The 21,185-nt window shown below is 34.2% G+C and overlaps 1 protein-coding gene across 1 annotated transcript; it reads left to right on the forward strand.

The window, feature by feature from the left end:
* The first annotated feature begins 9,009 nt into the window (after positions 1–9,009).
* On the forward strand, positions 9,010–14,138 carry LOC105178271 (GLABRA2 expression modulator). Its single transcript, XM_011101717.3, has 5 exons — positions 9,010–9,639; positions 10,032–10,133; positions 12,322–12,593; positions 13,203–13,512; positions 13,947–14,138. The coding sequence occupies exons 1-4, from the start codon at positions 9,255–9,257 to the stop codon at positions 13,389–13,391; spliced, it is 948 nt and encodes a 315-aa protein (XP_011100019.1). The 5' UTR covers positions 9,010–9,254; the 3' UTR covers positions 13,392–13,512; positions 13,947–14,138.
* The last annotated feature ends 7,047 nt before the right edge of the window (positions 14,139–21,185 follow it).

Below are 21,185 nucleotides of genomic sequence, written 5' to 3' on the forward strand. Positions count from 1 at the left end.
GTTTAAATTTTTTTTTTGATTTTATTTAACTTTGGTTGATAGTATTGATTTATCATAATTTTTAAGGCGTGTTCATTTATAGTGTAGCGAAAATTCACTTTTTTTTTTTTTGTGATGAACTTATTTATCTTTTAAGGTTTAGAATTTTGAATTTTGTGCATTTTGATTCATCCCCTTCGCTTGTTTGAATACTGTGATTTGAAATTAAAATATAATAAGTTTTTTATTTTAATTGTATCTCTAATTACAACATCTCATAATTTACATTTTTAAGTAGATGCCATAATTTTGTTTATACAATGAACATTTAAATACACTAAATAAAATATAATCCAAAATTAAAAATGTTAAATGAGACAATTATTCAAAGGTGGCCTCCTCCTCCAAGTACACGTGAATAATTATTGAGGTGGTGATGGAGACAGAGACAGAGTGTCCTGACGGAGAAACCACACGGCAAAAATGTCAAGAATATATTCATTTGGAAGGTTTGCAGTGTTAGCTGTATCATAGCCGTTAATTATTTGGAGGGGGAGAGAGAGAGAGAGAGAATATATTAAAGTCATCCATCTTTTGGTGGACGACAACCAAACATTTTCATCTTTCATAAAGTTGCCAATGCTTCTTTTGCATATTTTATGCCTCTAGTGACATGATTGGTTCATTTATTTTAATAAATTTTGTTGACTTCATATATATTTGATACCAGTAAAATGTTGTTAGTTTAAATGGGCTCACCTCAAGAATTTTAAGCCCAACATTTTACTAACTTTAGAATGGGAATCTGCAGATATTACGTTAGGATTCTGATGTTCAAGTTAAAAAAAAATTAAGATAAAGATAATTGTGGATAATGTTAAAGTAGGAATAAGTAATGCAGTAAGACTAGGACGATTTGCACTGTGAAACTTTTTGTGTGTGAGTTTGTAAAGAAATTACCCTCGAAAGTGAAGTTATGGGCCTATTTATAACCGCTTCCTCCAACTGTTGGTAGGAGTTTGTTTTCGGTTGGACTCGGTAGAGAGGTTACCTCACCCATCGACCAAATATCCTCTCGTCTTGGGTATATCCCCCAAGATAGGGCCAAACCTTAGGTGGATAAGGTTATCCCGCATTCCAAGAGAGACGGTTGAGTGTATTCTTCAGCCAAACAGTCATTGATATCTAGATATCCTATCTGGCAGTGGTAGTACTTCTTAGCCGAGCTAGCTAGCGGGAGCTCTCATCATGTGTCGACCACGCTCATGTGGACGCGGATCAATTGTCACGTAGGTTGGGTCACAAAGGCCTTTAGGCTTGGCCTACTTCCTTAGAGGGGCCTTATGCTAGGTTAGCATCCTCGAGTTTCTAATGGGCCAACCTTATTCAATGCACCTTGTCATTTCTTGGGTCACTTGGGCCTTCGATTCTTAGGAGTATGAATATTATTATTTAATATTAATTTTTTTTACAAGTTTTATATGTATTATTTATTTTTTCTTTTTAAGGTAATTTCGATCTTTCCCAAGTCCTATTCAAACCTAAGTAAATTGGCAATATAAAATAAATTGTTGCTCAAAATTTATTAAGACCAAGTTAGGTTTAGGGGCTAGTTTCGAAATTTTTCGATCTGCCTACTGGTGTTTAGCGTGTCACCACTGTAGTAGTGAGTATTTATGACCCGCATTCTAGTGCTAAGTAGGATATGCTATGATAATATGTTCTGACTCGCCGATTGGTGTTATGTGGGGTCTGGCCATAGGCTAAAACGACATCTTGCCCACCTTAACAGGATCAAAAGTTAAGGAGCTAATCAGTTAAATCAATTAATTTTAATATTTTTCAGCTTAAAAGAAATCTTGTTTAGTCAAATTATGATAGTGTTTTCCACATCTGGACCAAATTTAGTGCATTGCAAGTTCATATCTCTTTGGTTCCGGTGTATTGTACATTGTGTATGAGATTGAAATGTTTTGAACTACTTCTCTACTCGTTCTTTGAAAACTTTGAAAAATGAATTTTATGTGTTTTATGATATTATATAATTGTGCATGCTCAAGTTAATAGAAAGAAAAAGTCACTTACTGGGCGATTAGTCGCTCATTCCTATAATATAATGTCTTGCAAATGAATTAGAGGAAGGGATGAACGAAAAACAGTAATAGGAATGGTGACTGTGGTAGAAGTTTAATTCTTAAAGATATTGTAGCACCCCCTTCGTTACAATAGATCTATCCTAAACGTCATACTTATAGTAATCCCTGTGTTTATAAATATAAATGCACAAAATAATTTAATCAATTCGTATACGTACCCCCAACGTCATAACAAGCGTAATCAACCTACAATATCATATATGCACATCAAACACCACAAGTAGTCCATCATAAGTAATCTCCACGCTTACGTTCTCTCTACACAATAAAATGTGATTTGTACTCTAACTGACAAAGAGGAGAAAACAGCATACTGGCCCGACTTGCCTGAGTATAGCGCGTAGAACTATTCTTCAACAGTTAGACACCCTCAAAATCTACTCCTGAAAGAAAATGTCAGTAGAGGGATGAGCCTGCCACTCAATAAGTAAATAACCAGCCCTATCTACATATGCATATTAAACACAGCCCAAACAAGATAAACAAGCAACACAAATGTAATACAATCAATTTAATTCCAACATAATCAGCTTTATTACACCACATGACTATCTCGTAATAAGACAACCAACCAAACTCCATTTTTCCTTGTTTGCTTACCAGAAGGTGATATTGTGTTTTTCCCATCAACTCAATCTCACTGTTATATAAATTCAAGTGAATCCCCTTGACAGCCGGCTCATCAATCTCGTTTCGCATCATAGCTCTTTCATTTCGCACATAGCTCTTTTCATATCATTTTTTTCTCATATCGCATCAAAGCTCTTTTTATTTCATCTCTTTTTCATATCGCATCAAAGCTCTTTTCATTTCATTTCGCCTTATAGGCTTTTCAACACGTCAAGGGGTATGCACACCACAATTACATTCAATTTCCACCACTCTCTCATTTTCACATATCACCATTCTTGTAAGCAACTAGTAACGTAAAACAATATATTAACATATTCTCATTCTAGACATCCACAATACATCAAACAACAAACATAGTATTTCAACGTATTTTCTCATTCCATGTACACAATACCATCAATCAAATCAAATCATCCATCACTCATATACTTTCAGATAAATCCATGTCAGCATGAACCACAAATTCAGAAAACAGTAAAATCACAAATAAAGATACATATATAGATAATACTAATTATTTACTTACATCGACCTTACAACGCCTTTATCTATTCAATAGGTAGTGGTTCGGTCTTTTTTTAACTTTACCCCCGTATCCTATAATAAATTATACCACATACAGTTAATATATCGAGAATATCATAATTTCTTTTAAATACAATATAAAATATTATTCGTACAATTTCTAATAATTCTTTAATATTCCATTTCTATCGAAGTACAAATCTTTATTTTTCCTCTTTATTAACATACTATTTATTAAATATACTTTTTGAAATATTTCTACGAATTTTCTATCAATTTCTCTCTATTATATAATTTAATTAAGCAATAATACATAGAATTACGTATTTGGCTAATAATTCCGATGAAATTGTATAAATCGGCTATAGTAATATTTAATATAATAAATTTAATAATTTAATTAACCAACGGTATCATTTTTAGATTTAATATTTAATTCGACACTATTTTAAATAGTCAAACTCATTAAATATTTCGATTAAATAGTACACCGCTTAATATAAACAATATTTAATAAACGGACTAATTAAATAATATAATTATATAAATTAATATGAATTTTTTTAAATTAAGATATTACCTGCTCGGCGAACGCACGGATTTTTGTAGTGTGTGTTTAAAGTGTAAATGTGTGTGATAAATTGATAATTGTGTGTGTAATAGTTTAGAATGCACATATATATATATAGTAAAAACTAATAAGTGGGCGGTGGGAGATGGCCCACCCCCAATTTCATTTCTTTCCTTCTTGTTTTCTTTTCTCTTTCTTTTATATATATGTATGCATATATATTATTTACTAATATATATATATCATTTACATATATATATATATAATATTATTATTTTATTAATTTAATTAGACTTTTCTTAAAATACCCATCATGTCCCTCCTAAATTTTCTTAATTAATATAAGTTGTCCCAAAATATTATAACAAACTCCAATTTAATCCGTTTAAGTTTTATTATATTCTAATTATGGCCCATAATTTATGTACTAATTAACTAAGTTTCATAAAACTTTATCAATTAATCCCCCAATTATATATTATAATCTTTGGGGCGTCACATATATATATATTTTTTACTACTAGACTCATTATGTGTTTTTGATTTGGATGTATAAGGACTTTGTTTATTAGTTTCAAGTTATTTCAATTTGGGATACATTGACTACACTTATCCGGATGATGGTGTTTAGTATTTGGCTTAAAAAAAAATAAAGAAATAAATAAAGTCATAATTATTTTGAGATAGTTTGTTTGTTGGCTTAGTATCACTAAGTTGTCTCATTTTAGTGATGTTGCCGTATCATATCTCGAATTTGGGCCGCGACAGGTACAGAGTCATGGTGACCATCTGATCATTTGTAAATCTATGGTTCATGTACAATCATGAAATTAAAAAAAAAAATAAAAATCACCCCTCTATGTCCGGATATAACTTTTGCTATCATAATATTCTTACGACTTTAAGTATTTATTTTCTATGACCTATCTAATTTGGGCATCAAAGGACTATAATCAGCGTCTTCTTTGTGTGATTCTTATAGTTTTTTAGTCTACTTATACTATTAGGGATCATATTCTACAAAGTTATATAAACAAGATCTAAAATTGATTTATGTACATCAAATAAGTTATAACAAACTTACATTCAGGAAACTCGAACTCATGAAATAACAACTATACATCTATAAAATCTCAATTTTAACTATGTCAGTGTTGTAAACTTTATTTGTTTTCATTGTGGGTGCTAACAGCTTGTCACCACTCTAAAAATAAAACTCATAAGCTAGCAACAAATTGTGTGCACGTACACAATGAGACCAATGGACTTAACCACTGAAATTGCCCTTAAAACATAAGTATAAAATAAGTAGAAATAATATTTTAATTAGTAGAGAGTGTACGAAGCACAAGTGTATTTCAAGAGTATGTGAAATTTCAAGATATCAAATGTATGCCAAATGTTTAATTAATAGAAATACTCCTTTTATACGGAGATGAGTATAGGAGTTATACTTTTTGTAACATCCATACTATTTGATTTTAATTTTATAACCACAATGATTATGATCAAAATTATTACATTTGTAACATATATATGTCTATATTGATAATGATAATTGTACTTATTTTGCAATATATGTATTATTGTAGGTGAAGTTAGGAGAGTAGAGACTGTAACATCTATAAATAAATATGAAAACTAGGATTTAAAAATACATAAACACATAATTTAATAAAATAATAGTGCTTAAAAGCGGTAAAAAATAATAGTCGGGACAAGCTCAACTATTTGAAATGTTGTTCAATTGCTCAAAGCCATTGCTCCAAAGTATTGCAGCTTTTTTTTATAAGAGACCAACCTTTCTCTAAAGTTATGATATCAATTTGTTTTTATTTCTTTAAAGAAATCCGTGACGATATTTTAACCAACCAAAAAATCAAGATGTTCACAACAGTTAAAAAATAAAACCATGAAGAAACATAAACATAAGTACAAAAAACTACCTAAAAAAAAACCCCAAGCCTGGAACTCACAAGGAATCATATAAAAAGACTTAAGGATAACACAGGAACTTGGAAGGAGAGCAAGGCTTATCTTCAGGAGGTTCTTTTGCAATACTTTTGTAACATCTTCGCTTCTACTCAACCAGTGACTTCAGATTTGATTGAGGTACGATTAGTTGTCTAGCCACGTGTAACTATAGGGATGAACTTGTCGCTTGCCGAGCCATTCACTACAACTGAGATAAAGTAAGTTGTTTTCGGTATGTTCCCTCTTAAATCACCTAGTGCTGATAGCATGCCCCTTTGTTCTTTCAAAAATTCTAATCTATTATTGGTAATGATATGACTTGTTGTGTACTTCACATTTTGAATGATCTTGTGCTATATCAAAAATTATACACATGCGGTACTCATTCTTAAGTGTGAGTCACCAGAAAAGGTGGCTCAACTTTAAAATAGTTTCACAATGCGCAGCTAATCGATTGAAGTTTTTACTTGATCATATTGTGTCCCAAACTCAATCTGCTTTTGTTCGGGTACGCTGATTACAAATAATGTGTTAGTAGCCTTTAAACTTAATCATCACCTCAAGATTTCAACCCGAGCTGATGGCGGTTGTGAGGCGATTAAACTAGACATGAGCAAGGTTTATGATAGGGTAGAATGGCCATTTTTCAGGGGTATGCTCCTTAGGTTAGGTTTTCATCACCAGTTTGTCAATCTTATAATGATTGTTGCGACTGTCCCATATTGTTTATGCTGAATGGTGAACAGTTTGGGTTCTTACGTCCGGAGAGCGACATCCGCCAGGGTGACCCATTGTCTCCATATTTGTTCATCTTTTGTGCAAAGGCTCTATCGTGTTTGATGCAGGAGGCGGAAAGACAAGGAAGGATAATCGGGGTGGCAGTGTCCTAGCAGGCACCGAGAGCGTAGCATTTATTTTTTGTAGATGACACCTTGGTGTTCTGTGAGGCTAAGGAGGCACTGATTGGGGAGGTTTGGCGGATCCTGAATGGCTCTGAAAGGACATCAGGGTAGGTAATTAATTTTAGTCTAGTATGGTGGTAAGGGGACGAATGTCGGAGTTGAGGAAAACCCAACTGGCGGCCATACTAAGAGTCAGATTCGTACCGCCATGATCGATATTTGGGCTTGCCAGCATCGAGTGGGAGATTGAGGGGGTCACTATTTCAGGGAACTCGAGATCGGATATGGGATAGGATCAATGGATGGAACTCCAAGTTGCTATCACAGGTTGGTAAAGGAGTATTGGTCAAGTCAGTATTGCAGTCACTGCCCACGTATGCCATGTCGTTTTCTCAGCTGTCGGATTACTTAGTACGTTATATAGAATCAACAATAGCGGATTTCTGGTAGCATAGTAGGGGTGAGAAAAAGGATTCATTGGGTTGCTTGGCAGAAGCTATGCCAACCCACATCCTAGGGGAGATTGAGATTTCGAGGCTTGAAGGATTTTAATTTGGCGGTATTGGTAAAGCAGTGGAAAATATTGAGTCGCCCAAATGCATTATTGAGTAGAGTATTTCAGGCATAGGACTTATTGGGATGCGGTTGTTGGTAGGTGACCTTCACTGACTTGGAAGTGCTAATTCGAGCTCGTCCATTATTGGAGGAAAGAAGCCAGTGGGTGGAGGGGTCGGGGAACGAGTAGGGTCGATGGAGTTGGTGGTTTCACAGGATGGGAAGATTCATAGTGCAGAGCACGTATAAGAATGTAAGGGTTATGAGGGAGAGAATGGTGGCGCCATCATCGAGTTCGACCCCGAATAGGCAAGGTACGTTGTGGCTAATGGTTTGGGGTTCCAAAACTCCTCCACGGGTAAGGGTGTTCATATGGCTATTGTGCATGAGAGTGCTAGCCCACATTGGAAAAATTAGGATGTTGTAAGCCAGGTATTGTGCGACTTGTGGTGCTCACATCGAGTCTCTCAGGCACACGTTCTTGTTTTCCCAATTTGCGAGACAGTTTTGGGCCCTATCCTGCATCCCGTGGAAATATCTATCGGAATGAAATCAAAGAGTGGAATAATAGGTCTGGTAGGTAATGCAGGATGTTAATGTGGTTGATAAATCCCAAATTTATCATTTGGCAAAAGAGACGTAAAAAATATTGATGGAGGGTCAACAACTGGACCCTATGTGTGCATGGGGGGAGGCTGCGGTGCTGTTGGATAACTATCAAAGAGTGCATTGCAGTGTCAGGCCACGTCCTTAACCTGTTGGGGTATGGTGTTAGCTGACAAATGCTAGATGCTGGGTCTATTGTTGTGTTCTGCTTCTGGTTTTAATTAACGATATTCACCCTTTTTTCATTAAAAAAAAAAACAATACAAGAAACTTAAAACAATGAAAATTTCTTTGAGACTTTCAGGTCTTTGTGCAAACCTAGGAAAAAAGAAAAATATATATTCAAAACTCCTAATGTCAAAGACTACTAAAAGAAATTATAAAATAATTCAAAAACTTCAATTATAACCTATTTTCTCAACTACATATGAATTTACATTTTCAAGATTGAATTAACTACATGTATAATAAGTATTCAAATATGATCACCATGTATACGTGAATTCGATATGAATAGAAGAAAAAATATATAATGTTCAGAACTCCTAATTTGAAAAATTATCAAGACGAAACCCAAAACAATCAAAAAGCTTCATTTTAATCTATTTTCTTGACTGTTAGAGAAAATTATAGAATGTTAAGAAATTGAACCCCAAAATGGCACCATCCTTTCTATCAGAAATCCACACATAAATTCCACATGAATAAAAATTATTATATGTGAGACTCCAAATCTTGAAAATCACTAAAAATGGATAAATGTAATTTCTTCCCGTATAATATTGTAAATAAATAAATTTAAAAAATACAATAAAGTAATTCAGTATTTTTTTTATAAAGGAATAATTTGCACATATCACATATCACACGAATATCTTGTATTTTTTCCCAATAATAAAGTAATGCAAATTAAAATAAAAAAAATGAGCTGCAAATAAAAATGTTAGAGCATGAAAAAATATACATTTAAACAAAAAATGTGTAACTTTATTCATTTCAATTAATAGAATTTTTGTGCATTTAATTTATTTTTAGAAAAATTTATAACAATGATTTTGGCTGTCTTAGTCAAAATTAAAATCATGGCAATTAGACCGTCTCATTCATGCCACCGCGCGTTAAACTCGCCAGTTGCCCTCGCGCTCTCATGCCCCCTTACACCACCGGAAATATCGGTAACCTTGTCTTACCTACTTCAGGAACGCGATTACCCAAAGGGACGAGAGGTGTTTACATCGCAGCACATAAGTCCACGCGCCGCCCACGCGCTGCCAACATCTACAAACACAGAGAGAAATTCCCATTTCTTTTCCATTTTCTTGTTTTCATCGGCATGTCCATTTCCTGAGAACGATGGAGCAGCCGGCGCACAAAAGTCAAGAGGGCAACAATGCCGAGGAAAAGAAACCCGTATCACCGGGTAATGATCCGACCCCTGTCGAGAAACCCGCCCCGGAACCGAAGCCCGAGGGCAGCGCGTTAAAGCCAGGAGATGGTGCTGATGATAACACCAATGACACCACCGTCGATATTGATTTAAATGGGAGAAACGGTAGTCCGGGGGAGAATGATATTGCGTCGCGGGCGGGCGGTTTGAAACCGAAAAAATCGGTGCGGTGGAGCCATGATGTGGCGACGGGGTCGCCGGTGCCGAGGGGTTTTGATCACGGATCCAGCAATCCATACGTTAATTACTCGCCCGCGCCTTCCGCCAATTCCTCGTCCTTCAATTTCAAAGGTGGGCTGTTTTCCTTTCACGCATGCATTCTTGTGCTGTATTATCTTCGTGCATGTACAAAGACATGAAAATGTGGATTATTGATAATTTTTTATTTATTACGAATACGTTGGTGCCAATTAAAAGCCATTAGAGTAAAATTAGAGAAAGTTTGGTCTTTGTTCTCATATTGCACAAATTATACAGGAAAATATCAAGTTGGGGATTCTCTGATTGATGTTAGGACAGGTTGCATTGAATTTTTTGGTATTCTTGAATTTATCTTTTCTTAAAGTTTAGGTTTTCTGTTGTTTATTCTATAAATATGTTTGATGTATTATTTGTATGGATAATTCATATATACATAGTGGTTTAGAATGTAAAATTTTCATTGTTTTGTTTTTTGTTGTTAGATACTATGGTTAGTGTGAAGAATGTGCTGGGGAGATGGGGGAAGCAGGTAGGAGAAGCAACGAGAATGGCTGAGGATTTTGCGGAGAACACTTGGCAGCATTGTAAAGTTTTCCTTTCCCTTTTTCTATTTTTCTGAAGTTTTGTTTATTTTTTTATATCTACTTGACGAACAATTAATGAGTTTGATGACTTTGCTAAGCTCTCATTGATAAGTTCAGAGTAATTCTTTTAAGACGGTATGCTTATTGGATGAACTTGGAGAATGAGAAATATATAGTGGTTTGTAGTTGTACGCTACAGCATGCAACTGAAACGGGTGGCTGATAAATGCTCCCTCCATCTATATATGAGACTTGAAACAGTTGAAATCTTGTACAGCTTTACACTGTTGCCCATATAAGTTTCTGTTGGGAGTTCATATGTCAATTTACTACTTCAATTGAGAGGATAACTTTGGAAATAACAGTTTCATAATTAGGGAAGTCATCTTCTTTGGGTTTTACAGAAGGGAAACCAGAACTTTCATTTTGGGATAGGGGGAGTAGCATTTTATACTCCTATGCTTGATCACATGCACAAAGCAAGAAGTATACATAGATTGATCCATTTTAGTCTCGTGTGAGACCTGGTGTTGGAGTATGGATGTGAGTGACGAAGTTGTGGGATAAGTTTTGCATCTGAGGATCCATCTTATTCTGGTTCTACTTGGGGGGCCAAAAACGATGTATAGTGAGGTTTTATCAATTTGATTAGGGTGTGCTCGGATTATAATACTAAGGTTGAAGTTGTCTTTCATATCTAGGTATTGCAATTCATTGGGAAAATCGAGTTTTTATCCCATAAAATCGAGTTTTTATCCCATATAATAGGCTCATTTTCAATTTAGTCCTATTTGTTAGACTTTTCTCACATTTAGTCCAATACGTTTTAAAATTTTCTCAATGTTAGTCCCAAGTCACTTTTCCATTCAATTTTTAACGGAAAAGTCACTTTTTCATCCAATTCAAAGTTGGAGGGGAAAAGTGATTCGGGGCTAACACTGAGAATTTTTTAAAACAAATTGGACTGAATATGAGAAAAGTCTAACAAATGGGACTAAGTTGAAAATGGACTTAATGTATGGGACGAAAAATGCGATTTTCCCTGATTGTCAAGCACCATAAAATGGGATTCTATGCCAATGTCTATGGATGTTTTACGTCTCCGTCTTCATCTTCCTCTTTAAGCAGTTGGGGTTTTTTAAGAAAAAGGGGTTGGGAAGAAAACCTTGTGTCTCACTCTAGTGGTTCTCGTTCAACACATGTGAAGTTACTGCTAACCTATTTGTTTATTAGTAAATTATTTTGTTGAAAGCTATTGATACTACAGATATCTAATTTATTTACACCATCATGCTCCTCATTTGATAATACACAATGCATGCTATGGCTACAAACACCTTTGTGCCGTGTGGTGACACGAACCTTTAACATACAGCGTAGGTGAAACAGATACGATAGAATAACTCTTTCCTGCTTTCTAAATGCTCTCTTTTGCACATGCTTTTACTTTTTTTCTCATCTCTGGAGAAAGTTACAACAATTGTATAATGCATCTCAGTGGCATGCGAGGAAATGTGTTGTGAGCATGTCAAAGTATACTCATCCACTGACCTACTTATCCACAAAAAAGAACAACTTTGCAATTTTAGTTTCTTCCGTTTTTGAACTTTTTCATACTATATTGGTGCAATATTAGGTGATAGAGATAAGAAAATACAATCACTTTTCCACTATGCATTTATAATCCTTGCTGGCATGACTAATTTCAGTGGTAAAAAAAGTCAAAAAACTGAGGCGAATATTAATTGACAGCAGCTGTATAATGGCTATTACCATTTGTCTCTACAAGTGAGGTTAAAACATTAGTCATAGCTGAAAATTATGGAATATATTTTGGGCATAGCTAAAATCAGGACAAATGTTGATTAATCATGGTCAAAACTTAAAATTTCACATTGGCTTTGTTTGACTATGTAGATAGTATTGGTTTATCATGGTGTTTATGCCGTAGTTTCTAATCTAAGGAAAAATCAAGTTTTCTATTGTATTGCTTGGTGTTGCGGACTTCTTGTTGCATTTCATTTTTCTGTGCAGTGGCCTGATTGGTTTTGGAACTTCCTCTTCCCGCTTGATAATCATACAAGAAACAAGCTGTGTTCTCCTTGCCATTCTCTCTTTTCTTCACTGTTCAAAAGCAAGTGAGTTTCTGAACTGTTGTCTCTGTCTCTCTGCAATTTGGTTGACTCAGTGAAAACAAGCCCTAGTCTAGCGGAGGCCGCCCTAGGAAGAATTGCACATGGAACAAAGGTTCTAGCTGAAGGTGGTTATGAGAAAATATTCCGGCAAACATTCGAGACAATTTCAGACGAGCAGCTGAAAGATTCATATGCATGTTACTTATCCACTTCAGCCGGGCCCGTCATGGGTGTTCTGTATGTGTCCACTGCGAAGCTGGCATTTTGTAGTGATAATCCGCTACCGTATCAAAGTGGTAACAAGACTGAGTGGAGCTATTATAAGGTATGTTTGCATGTATTTTAAATCCATCTATTCTTGGCATTGCAGCACTAATTTCAATTACCTAGACATAGAGGGCGTTTGGCATATCTTAAAACTAAGCACCTTAACTGTTTGGATAAAATCCCTAAAATAAAATTGTGGAGCTGTATAGAATTTTAGTAATTATAATTTTGTAATTAGTATAAGCAAAAATTGAAGGGGTTACTACTCCAAATTATGAGAAAATCCTGTTGGCCTTGAAGATAGATTGCGTTCTCACTCATTTTTATTGTTTAGACCTTGACTTGAAATTAAAGTTTTGGTCCGCATTAATAGGTTATTTGGTTAAACTTATTTAAGAGATCTTATAAGCTCGTATATCTAATAATTTCTTTCGAGAGCTTACAAAATATCTTCCTACAGCTTTATAAGATTTTAGTAATGGTAATTTTATAAACTTATTTATAAAATAAATGTTTGGATAAAATAAGAATACAGAGCTTATAGTAATATTATTAATATTAAAGAGTTAAAAATTTAGAAGTATGTCTGTCGCATGTAGATCTTATAATTATTTTAAGGATCATGTAATGTTGATTGCTCTTTTTCCTTGGCAACATTATCTTACAGATTGTCATCCCATTACATCTACTGAAAGCTGTGAACACTTCAGCAAGCAGAACAAATCCAGCTGAGAAATACATCCAGGTTATATCCATTGATAACCATGAATTTTGGTATATGGGCTTTATGAGTTATGCCGGAGCAGTCACTTGCTTACAGGGGACACTACAACCTCATCAAATCCAGTCCGTGTAAATTATCATCCACATTCTCATATGTGTACATTCTACGTTCCAAATCTTACGCATATCATTAAGACAGGCTACCTCGTTGGAGAACAAATTCGACGAAGATCTATTGCCCTCAGAATTTCAATGTAAGATTCAGAAAATTGAATTGCATGCATGCATGGTTGCCTGCGCTAAGACGTCTTATCGTATGTTAAAAGTTATGGATAAATTATATCGATAACCTTGAGATTATGTCTAATTACGCAAATACTTTTTGCCTTTTATAAACTTATAAGCACATGCCTTGATGTTGTGTATGTAATTTACATCAACACTGAGACACTTACAGAAACACCCCATAAACCGGTGTATTGATAAAGAATATGGGGTGTTTGTGTTATTATTAGACTTATCCTCAAGAGCGTCAAACATAATTTATCAAAAGGTTATTAATGCAAATGTTTTAGACATGCTGTACTGGTAGTAGTAACTGAGCTATCATTAGTCTTATTATTCATATTTTCGTATTTCTTTTTCGCTTTTTGCTTTAATAATATCTAACTTAAAACATTTTTTGCAGGGAATGTTTTGGGGAAAAATATATTAAGTTGCTGCAGAAACCGGATTGATTGCATGTCGGTGCTCTTATTTAAATCTTTACAATTTAATTATTATTGATCGATTGTATAGATTCAGATCATTCAATTATTTGGTGTGTATATATATATGTAATATAATGGTCATTATAAATATAAAATATTTTATTTGTTTACACCCTGCAAATCCACAAAATTGCACGTTTAGTTCACTAGATAAAGATCGTTCTTACTTTGGTTCCCAAGTTTTATGGATTATAGTCCCAAAATTTTAAAATTTTAACACTTTTGGTTCTTTGCCGATAAGTGTTAATGGAAAAGGCATGTGTTTGGTTAGGCATCGGTTTGTTAACGACTATTGACTTGACAAGTAAATGTTCATATTTTATTTTACCTCCTATGTTTTGCAAAAAAAAAAATTTAAATAAATAAAAAGGCAAAAAACCTCGTAATATTTCAAAAATAGGGTAACAATTCCCTGTATTTTGAATAAATTTCTTTTTGGACCAAATTTGACTAAAATATATCTTTTTATTTGTTAAAATCATCGTCTTTTTTTTCTTCTATTTTGATGTTTTTGTGTTTTTTTTTTTGTATTTTTCTGCCTCCTAAAACAATTTTTTTTTAAATATATTTATTCAAATAAATATCAAAAACCAAAAATGTATATCATTTTATAACTTAAATTAACATCACATAAAAAATTTAATATACAACATTCATTTTTCAAATTTAAATATTTATGATTCACCCTCTACTATTTTTTTTTCAAACCCAAACCTAAGGAGATGGACCCCACCAAACAGCCTAATAGACTTTGCTCTGCTGGCCTATAAGCAAGGTATTGGGCTCATAGCCCATTCATTTATACTAAGGACAGCCAAAAATAAGTCCAATCCAATAAGATGACTTAACAGACAGCAGAGAAACATGTCATACATATTTCTGACACTATGAGATACATCATACCAAAAGATCTCTAACAAACTCCTCCTAAATTGGTGGTGGCCGACCTGGGAGCAGCAAGTAAAACAAAATCCACAAATTCAAGCTTGATGGGCATGAATAATTGAAATTGTCATAAATTCTTCTAAATACGTTCAAGTCTCAATCCATTTCTTTTTCTTGTTGAGTTAGCTCATGCAGCTAACGTATATCATAAGTTGCAACGATCTCTGATTTGGCTCTCCATCCACCTATAAATAAAGGTCATTGTGAAGTCATAAATGCAACAAGTACTATTCACTTACTCACACTTTTCTCTTGATTTTTAGCAATCTTTTCATATATTTTTTCATTCCACTTGATTATTGTTACTTTATCTCTGTATCTCATTGCCCTAATTCAATTATTACACCATGATTTTCGCACTACTCAAAGTTTCCCAATTATTTTATTAGCTAATTAATTATTGACTCAAATATTTGAGTGTTAACCAATATTTTGCATGTTAGTCCTCCTTTGATATTAATATTTCGTTGAAGGTCATCGATCATTGTTGTGTTATTGGACTTCGGTACGCATCATTAACACCGTATGTGGAAACACTTGAGCTAATGGCGTGAGAAATGGCTAGCTCAGACAATGGAGGTGACAGTGACTCTTCTGAAGGAACAATTGCCTCTCTGCTGCAGTTGTTTCTACGGTTCCACCTCCAAAACAAACACTGGGGATGCGTCCGTTCTCGCTCTTGACCTAATAGCCCTGCCCACTACTACCAATTCATTCTTTTGGGATTAGCTCTGTCAGTTCATCGTCTATAACATCACCTTAACCTTGAGGGGCTCCCTTGACGACGGAGTAGGCAATCATCCTAGCAGGAGAATCTCAACATGCTAGAAAGCAAGGAGCTGAGGAACTGATTCTCGCTGTGCTCCAACAGGATAGATTGTCACCCGTTGATCCCACCAACAAGGAGAGGACTAATAAGGAACCTCCCAAGATTTGGCATTCTCTTAAGAAAGAAGGGTGGAACTCTACCAACAGGTGAGGAAGGAAGGCCCTATCCTGGAGCGCAATACCCTTCAGGGTACACTATGGCAAAATAGCTCCTTGCTCACTTCAAGGCGCTTTGGTACCTACCTGATTGCAATGGCACCACGAACCTATTAAGCACATTGGTAAGTGTAAGAATGCAACCTTGCTGAACAGGTATACTGATGATACTGAATGCCCCCTATTTCTTACTAAACCAAGACTCTGTCAAAAAGTGGTTCAACCAACTCGTAGCTAGACAAATACATTCTTTTGTAGAGTTTAGTTCTCTCTTTTGTTACCAATTTGTTAGTAGCGAGAAATACAAATAATTAATTATTAGCATTTTCAGAGTAAAATAAGAGGAAAATGAGACCTTGGTGGCATATGTCGAACACTTCAATACGCCATCCTGGAAGTCCTAACTGGGCGTGGGCATCGGCTCGGGTTTTGTAGGTTCGGTAGCTCGGGTCGTGTACATGAAATTTTGGGTAGCTAGACCCAAAATTTAGTTTAAGGTGCCTAATGAAATTAGGTGGGTGCCTAATTTTTTTAATATATATAAAACAAAGAGGCACAAACGTGTGACTCTTTTTTATAAATTAGAAGTTGTTCAACTTTCCTAACACAAAAACATAGGCTGTTTCGAAAACCTCTAGTCTTATTTCACGATATTCCTTTTTTCTTTTTATATTTTTGATTTACTAAGAAATTATTTTTAAGTTTATGAATTATAAATATTTGAATATACTATTTTAATCATTTAGTATAGTAAAATAAAAAATTTTAACTTCAATCAACTAACTAAGCAATGAAATATGAAAATAAATAAAATTAAATTAAAAATATAAGAAAATTAAATATTGAACGCTAACATTCGGGTTCGATAACTTATTTCACAGGGTTTGTTAGAAATATAAATTATAAGTATAAGAGGAAAATAAAAGAAAATTTTGAAAGACGAAGTTTTGGTGGAAGTAAAGAAGAATAAGATTTTAATAAAGGAGAAGAAGAAGTAGAAATAAAACGAAAATAAAATAAGTTAATTTTTTTTATAGAAAATATGGGGTCCAATCAAGTAGAGTGGTATTACCCGAACCCGACTTGACTTTTAAAAATTGGATATCGGGTTGCCCGATATCCAAATGTTTTTAAAATATTATCCCAAAAAACCCCGAACTCGATCGAGTCAGATGATCAGAAATACTTGATCCAAACACCCACTCCTATTCCCGACTACCCATCAGGGGATGTTGATGAGTGCTCTCATGCAGGGACTTTGAGTTGGACCTCTATTTGAATTGTTGGCCAAGAAAACTTGTCGCCGACTTCCGTGACCTGCTAACAAAGGCCGAGAAATACATGAACCTTGAAGATACTAGCGGGTGAAGAAGCACAATAGTCGCGATAAGAGAAGGAATTATGAAGCCACATCTTCTAACAAAAGAAAAGGGGAACTGCATGGGTGGTTTAATCCCTCAACCACATCAACCTAACCTTTTCAGGCTCCCTTCCTGGCAGCGCTAGGCAAGCATCCCAGCACATAAGGAGAGCAATGAGCTGAGGGATCGATTCCCATGGTGCTCTAGTAAAGACGGAATTACATATGTTGATTCCACCGACAAGGAGGGGACTAACTAGGAACCTCCCGAGGTCTGGCGTTCTCTTAAAAAGGAAATAGTGGAACTCCGCCAAGAGGTAAGTAAGAAAGCCCTTATCCTAGAGGGCAATATTCTCTTCAGGACACACATCATGGCAGAAGAGCTCCTCTCTCACTTCAACACGCCTTATACCAACCTGATAACAATGACACTACGGACCCTGCTGAACATCCATAAGTTTGAGAGTGCATTCCTATAGCACAAATATATTAATTAATTAAATATCACGTGTTTCTACACTAACAGACTCTGCCCAACAATGGTTCCACCTACTCCTGCCTAGATCAATATATTCTTTAGTGGAGTTTAAGTCTCTCTTTCTATACCAACTCGCTAGTGGTAAGAAATATCGAGAATCAGCTATTACTATTTTTTGAGTAAAATAGGAGGAAAATGAGATCTTGAGGTCATATTGTGCAACATTTAAACGTCTGATCCTAGGAGTCCCATCTATTAACCAGGGGTGCTGATCAGTCTTCTCATTTAGGGACATTCAGAGGGACTTCGCTTTGAATTATTGGCCAAGAAGCTTGTTGCCAACTTTTGTGACCTACTAGCTAGGGTAGAGAAATACATAAACCCTGAAGATGCCCAACTAGCAAAGAAGGGTGACAGTCCCGATAAGAGAAGGGATTATGAAACCACATCTTCTTGCAGAAGCAGAGAGGAACCGCGAGGGCGGTTTAATCCCCTTGACCCCAAGAATGAGCATTTCACCCCGTTGATGGCCTATAAATAGGCCCCTGCTCTGCATTGGCCTTAAGTTTCTAAGGAAGGACCATAACTTTCCAAATTCAAATATTTTTGTAAGAATAGTAGGGAGTACAAACACAACAATAATATGTGTCTTCAGTTGAGGTAGGAGATAGAGAGGCTCATTTAGGCCAATCTTCTGAAGGACTATGTTGACAAAGATCAACATCGTGAACGGTGGGAAAAACGATCCCACTATTCGGATTTCCTTAGTAGTGAGGTCGACCAACTGACTCCTCTAGGACAGAGCACCTACAAGGGAAGACTCCTGTTGAGGAGCAGAGCCCAAAAACATACCTACTAAATTGGTGATTTACATGATAGCAAGAGGATCCATAGATGGAGAGTCTAGCAAACTAGATGTTGACACGCTAGCGCTGCCAAAATAGTCATGGAGATAACCAAAAAATTAGGTCAAATTGTGGTTGATTATGAAAAAAAAAAAAGCATCTTATTGTCGTCGCGTAAGATGTGAGGAAGAGGAAAAGGAATACAATCGTTTCAGGGTTAAAATGCAATTTAACTACTATGATATGTGAAATGAGCAAATACTTTTTATAAAAAAGTAATTAATAAATTATCTCTTTATATTAAAAAAAATAAAGTAAATTACTCTCCTATCACTAGTTTAGATAGGAGGTAATTTACTTTATTTTTTAAAATACATGGGATAATATGATATTTTATTTTTCATAAGGGATTTTTTTTTATTTCTCATATCACATAGCGTTAAATTGCATTTTTTGCTAATCGTTTGTTTTTGTCAATGATATAAGTACTGATCTGTTTGGATAAAATATTGGATGAAATAATTTAATAATTATTATTGAATATTTAAAGGAATGAATAATAATTTGATAAATTGAAAACATCTATAATGTCGGGTGTTGTTCATATGATAGGATAAAATATGGAGGAAAAAATCTTAACTACCCAAGTTGTCCGTAACAACTCTATTTTATTTGTCAATGTTAAATTAAGGGTTTGTTTGGTTCAAATGAGAGGAAAAGAGAAGTGGAATGGGAGGTAGAAGGAAAGAATAATAGTTTTCCTTCAAATTGTCATAATTGGACAGGGAATAAATCTCAAATACTTTTTCTTATTTGGTACAAGGAAAACATATTGAAAAGAAAACACTAACTTTTATAATTTTATTGAATTACCCTTCTGTTCACTTTGCATTAGAAAATAAATAAATTAATATTATACTAATATAATTTTAGTATATCAAGATTTTAAAAATCTTATTAATAAATATATTTATCAAATAAAAATAAGAATATTTTTTTTATTAATAAAAATATTCATCAAAATGAATATTGTTCATTTCTTCTACAATATTTAGTTTTGAAAATAAAAATTACTAACAAGATTGTTTACCTGATTGTTGATTTCGATGCAGTAGCTTTTTAGTGATGCGATTATCCTTTCTTTGGCAATTATGTATTGTATTATCAGCGATAAGGAGAAAATAGTTGGAGAGAAATTATATATAGATATATATGGGTAATAGAGTAAATAAAAATAAAAACTGTATTTTTTTTATTCTTTTTTACTTTATATATCCACTTTTTCGCTCAATTTCAGACGGAAACAAAATTGGACTTTTGAAAAGTTTTATATACATCGAGTTTTTCTTCACCTCCATCTTTTCCTCCTAACAAAACACAAGATTATCTCATATATATATATATATATATATATTTACTTCCACTTCTTTTATTCTTCCATTTTTAACCCCAACCAAACACACTTTAAAAGGAAATGAACAGAACTTGGAATTTTGGATAGGAGAAATAACATTTTTATCCTGTAACTCAAATTTTTTTCATTTTTGATTTTTTTAGTTACAAAATTTTCATTTTTGATCTCATAATTTTTAAATGCAATAGTGTTGGTCTCATAGCACATTTTTCTTAGATATTTTAATGAAAAATGTTATGTACTCAACACGTGAACATTAGAGTATTTATACTTCTGGTCTTTGTAGTAATTACTTTTGGTCCCATAATAATAAAAAAGTAGTGTTTTTAGCTCCATACACTTAAAGATCATGTGGTCTTTTTGTGTAGACAAACTCTAGTACAGGGGTATAAAATGTAATTATCCAATATGTATATATATATAGGAAAAATCGTATTTTTGGTCCAATGGGTCGGGCTGATTGTTAAACGGTCGTTAAAATTAGAGAATATTGATAATTTTTTCAAACAACGAAAGGAATATTTTTAATTATGTTAAATTTCAAAAAAAGTCTTTGTAATTTACCCTTTTAAATATATATATAGATACATATATGATCATGGGCAGTATTAACAGGTATTGGTTGGTTGATGTCTTTTCAAACATGAGCTGTAATGAAATGAAAAGTTGAAAAGAAGGGATGAAGGGAGCAGAAGAGACAGAGGTGAAATAAGAGACAAAGCAGATGAGAACATGCAATTCAAAATTCTAGTAGTTCTATTAGGGGTTGCAGTTGTTGCTCTTATGATGAGGGGCCAGCACTGCACTGCGCTGCATGCTTTCATATGGTTTGAAAGAAAAATGGGAAATCAGAGTTTGCTTTTCTTCGTCCTGTCGCCATCTGCAGGTTCCCCTTTTCCCATCCATATTTTCATTCTCTCACTTTCTCAAACAATTTATATATCATTTAAATAATCTCTTTCAACAATCTATATGCACCACATATAGAAAAGTGTCAAAATATGCAATTTATCCAATGAGATATAAAAAAAAGAAAAATAAAATTCCTCTAAAAGTAAATATTATTTCTATGTAGGGGTGTCAGACGAATCGAGCCAGCTAAGCTTGAGCTCGTTAAGCTCAAAACATTAT

The sequence above is a fragment of the Sesamum indicum genome, linkage group LG9 (assembly GCF_026168435.1).
Source record: "Sesamum indicum cultivar Baizhima isolate 11 linkage group LG9, ASM2616843v1, whole genome shotgun sequence".
Taxonomy (NCBI): domain Eukaryota; kingdom Viridiplantae; phylum Streptophyta; class Magnoliopsida; order Lamiales; family Pedaliaceae; genus Sesamum; species Sesamum indicum.

What these genes read in the sequence shown, in the direction of transcription:
- LOC105178271 (XM_011101717.3), top strand. Translation starts at nt 9,255, where the DNA reads ATGGAGCAGCCGGCGCACAAAAGTCAAGAGGGCAACAATGCCGAGGAA. An exon ending in CTCGTCCTTCAATTTCAAAG is followed by an intron (nt 9,640 to 10,031) that starts GTGGGCTGTTTT and finishes TTTTGTTGTTAG; the next exon opens with ATACTATGGTTAGTGTGAAG. An exon ending in GGAGAACACTTGGCAGCATT is followed by an intron (nt 10,134 to 12,321) that starts GTAAAGTTTTCC and finishes TGGTTGACTCAG; the next exon opens with TGAAAACAAGCCCTAGTCTA.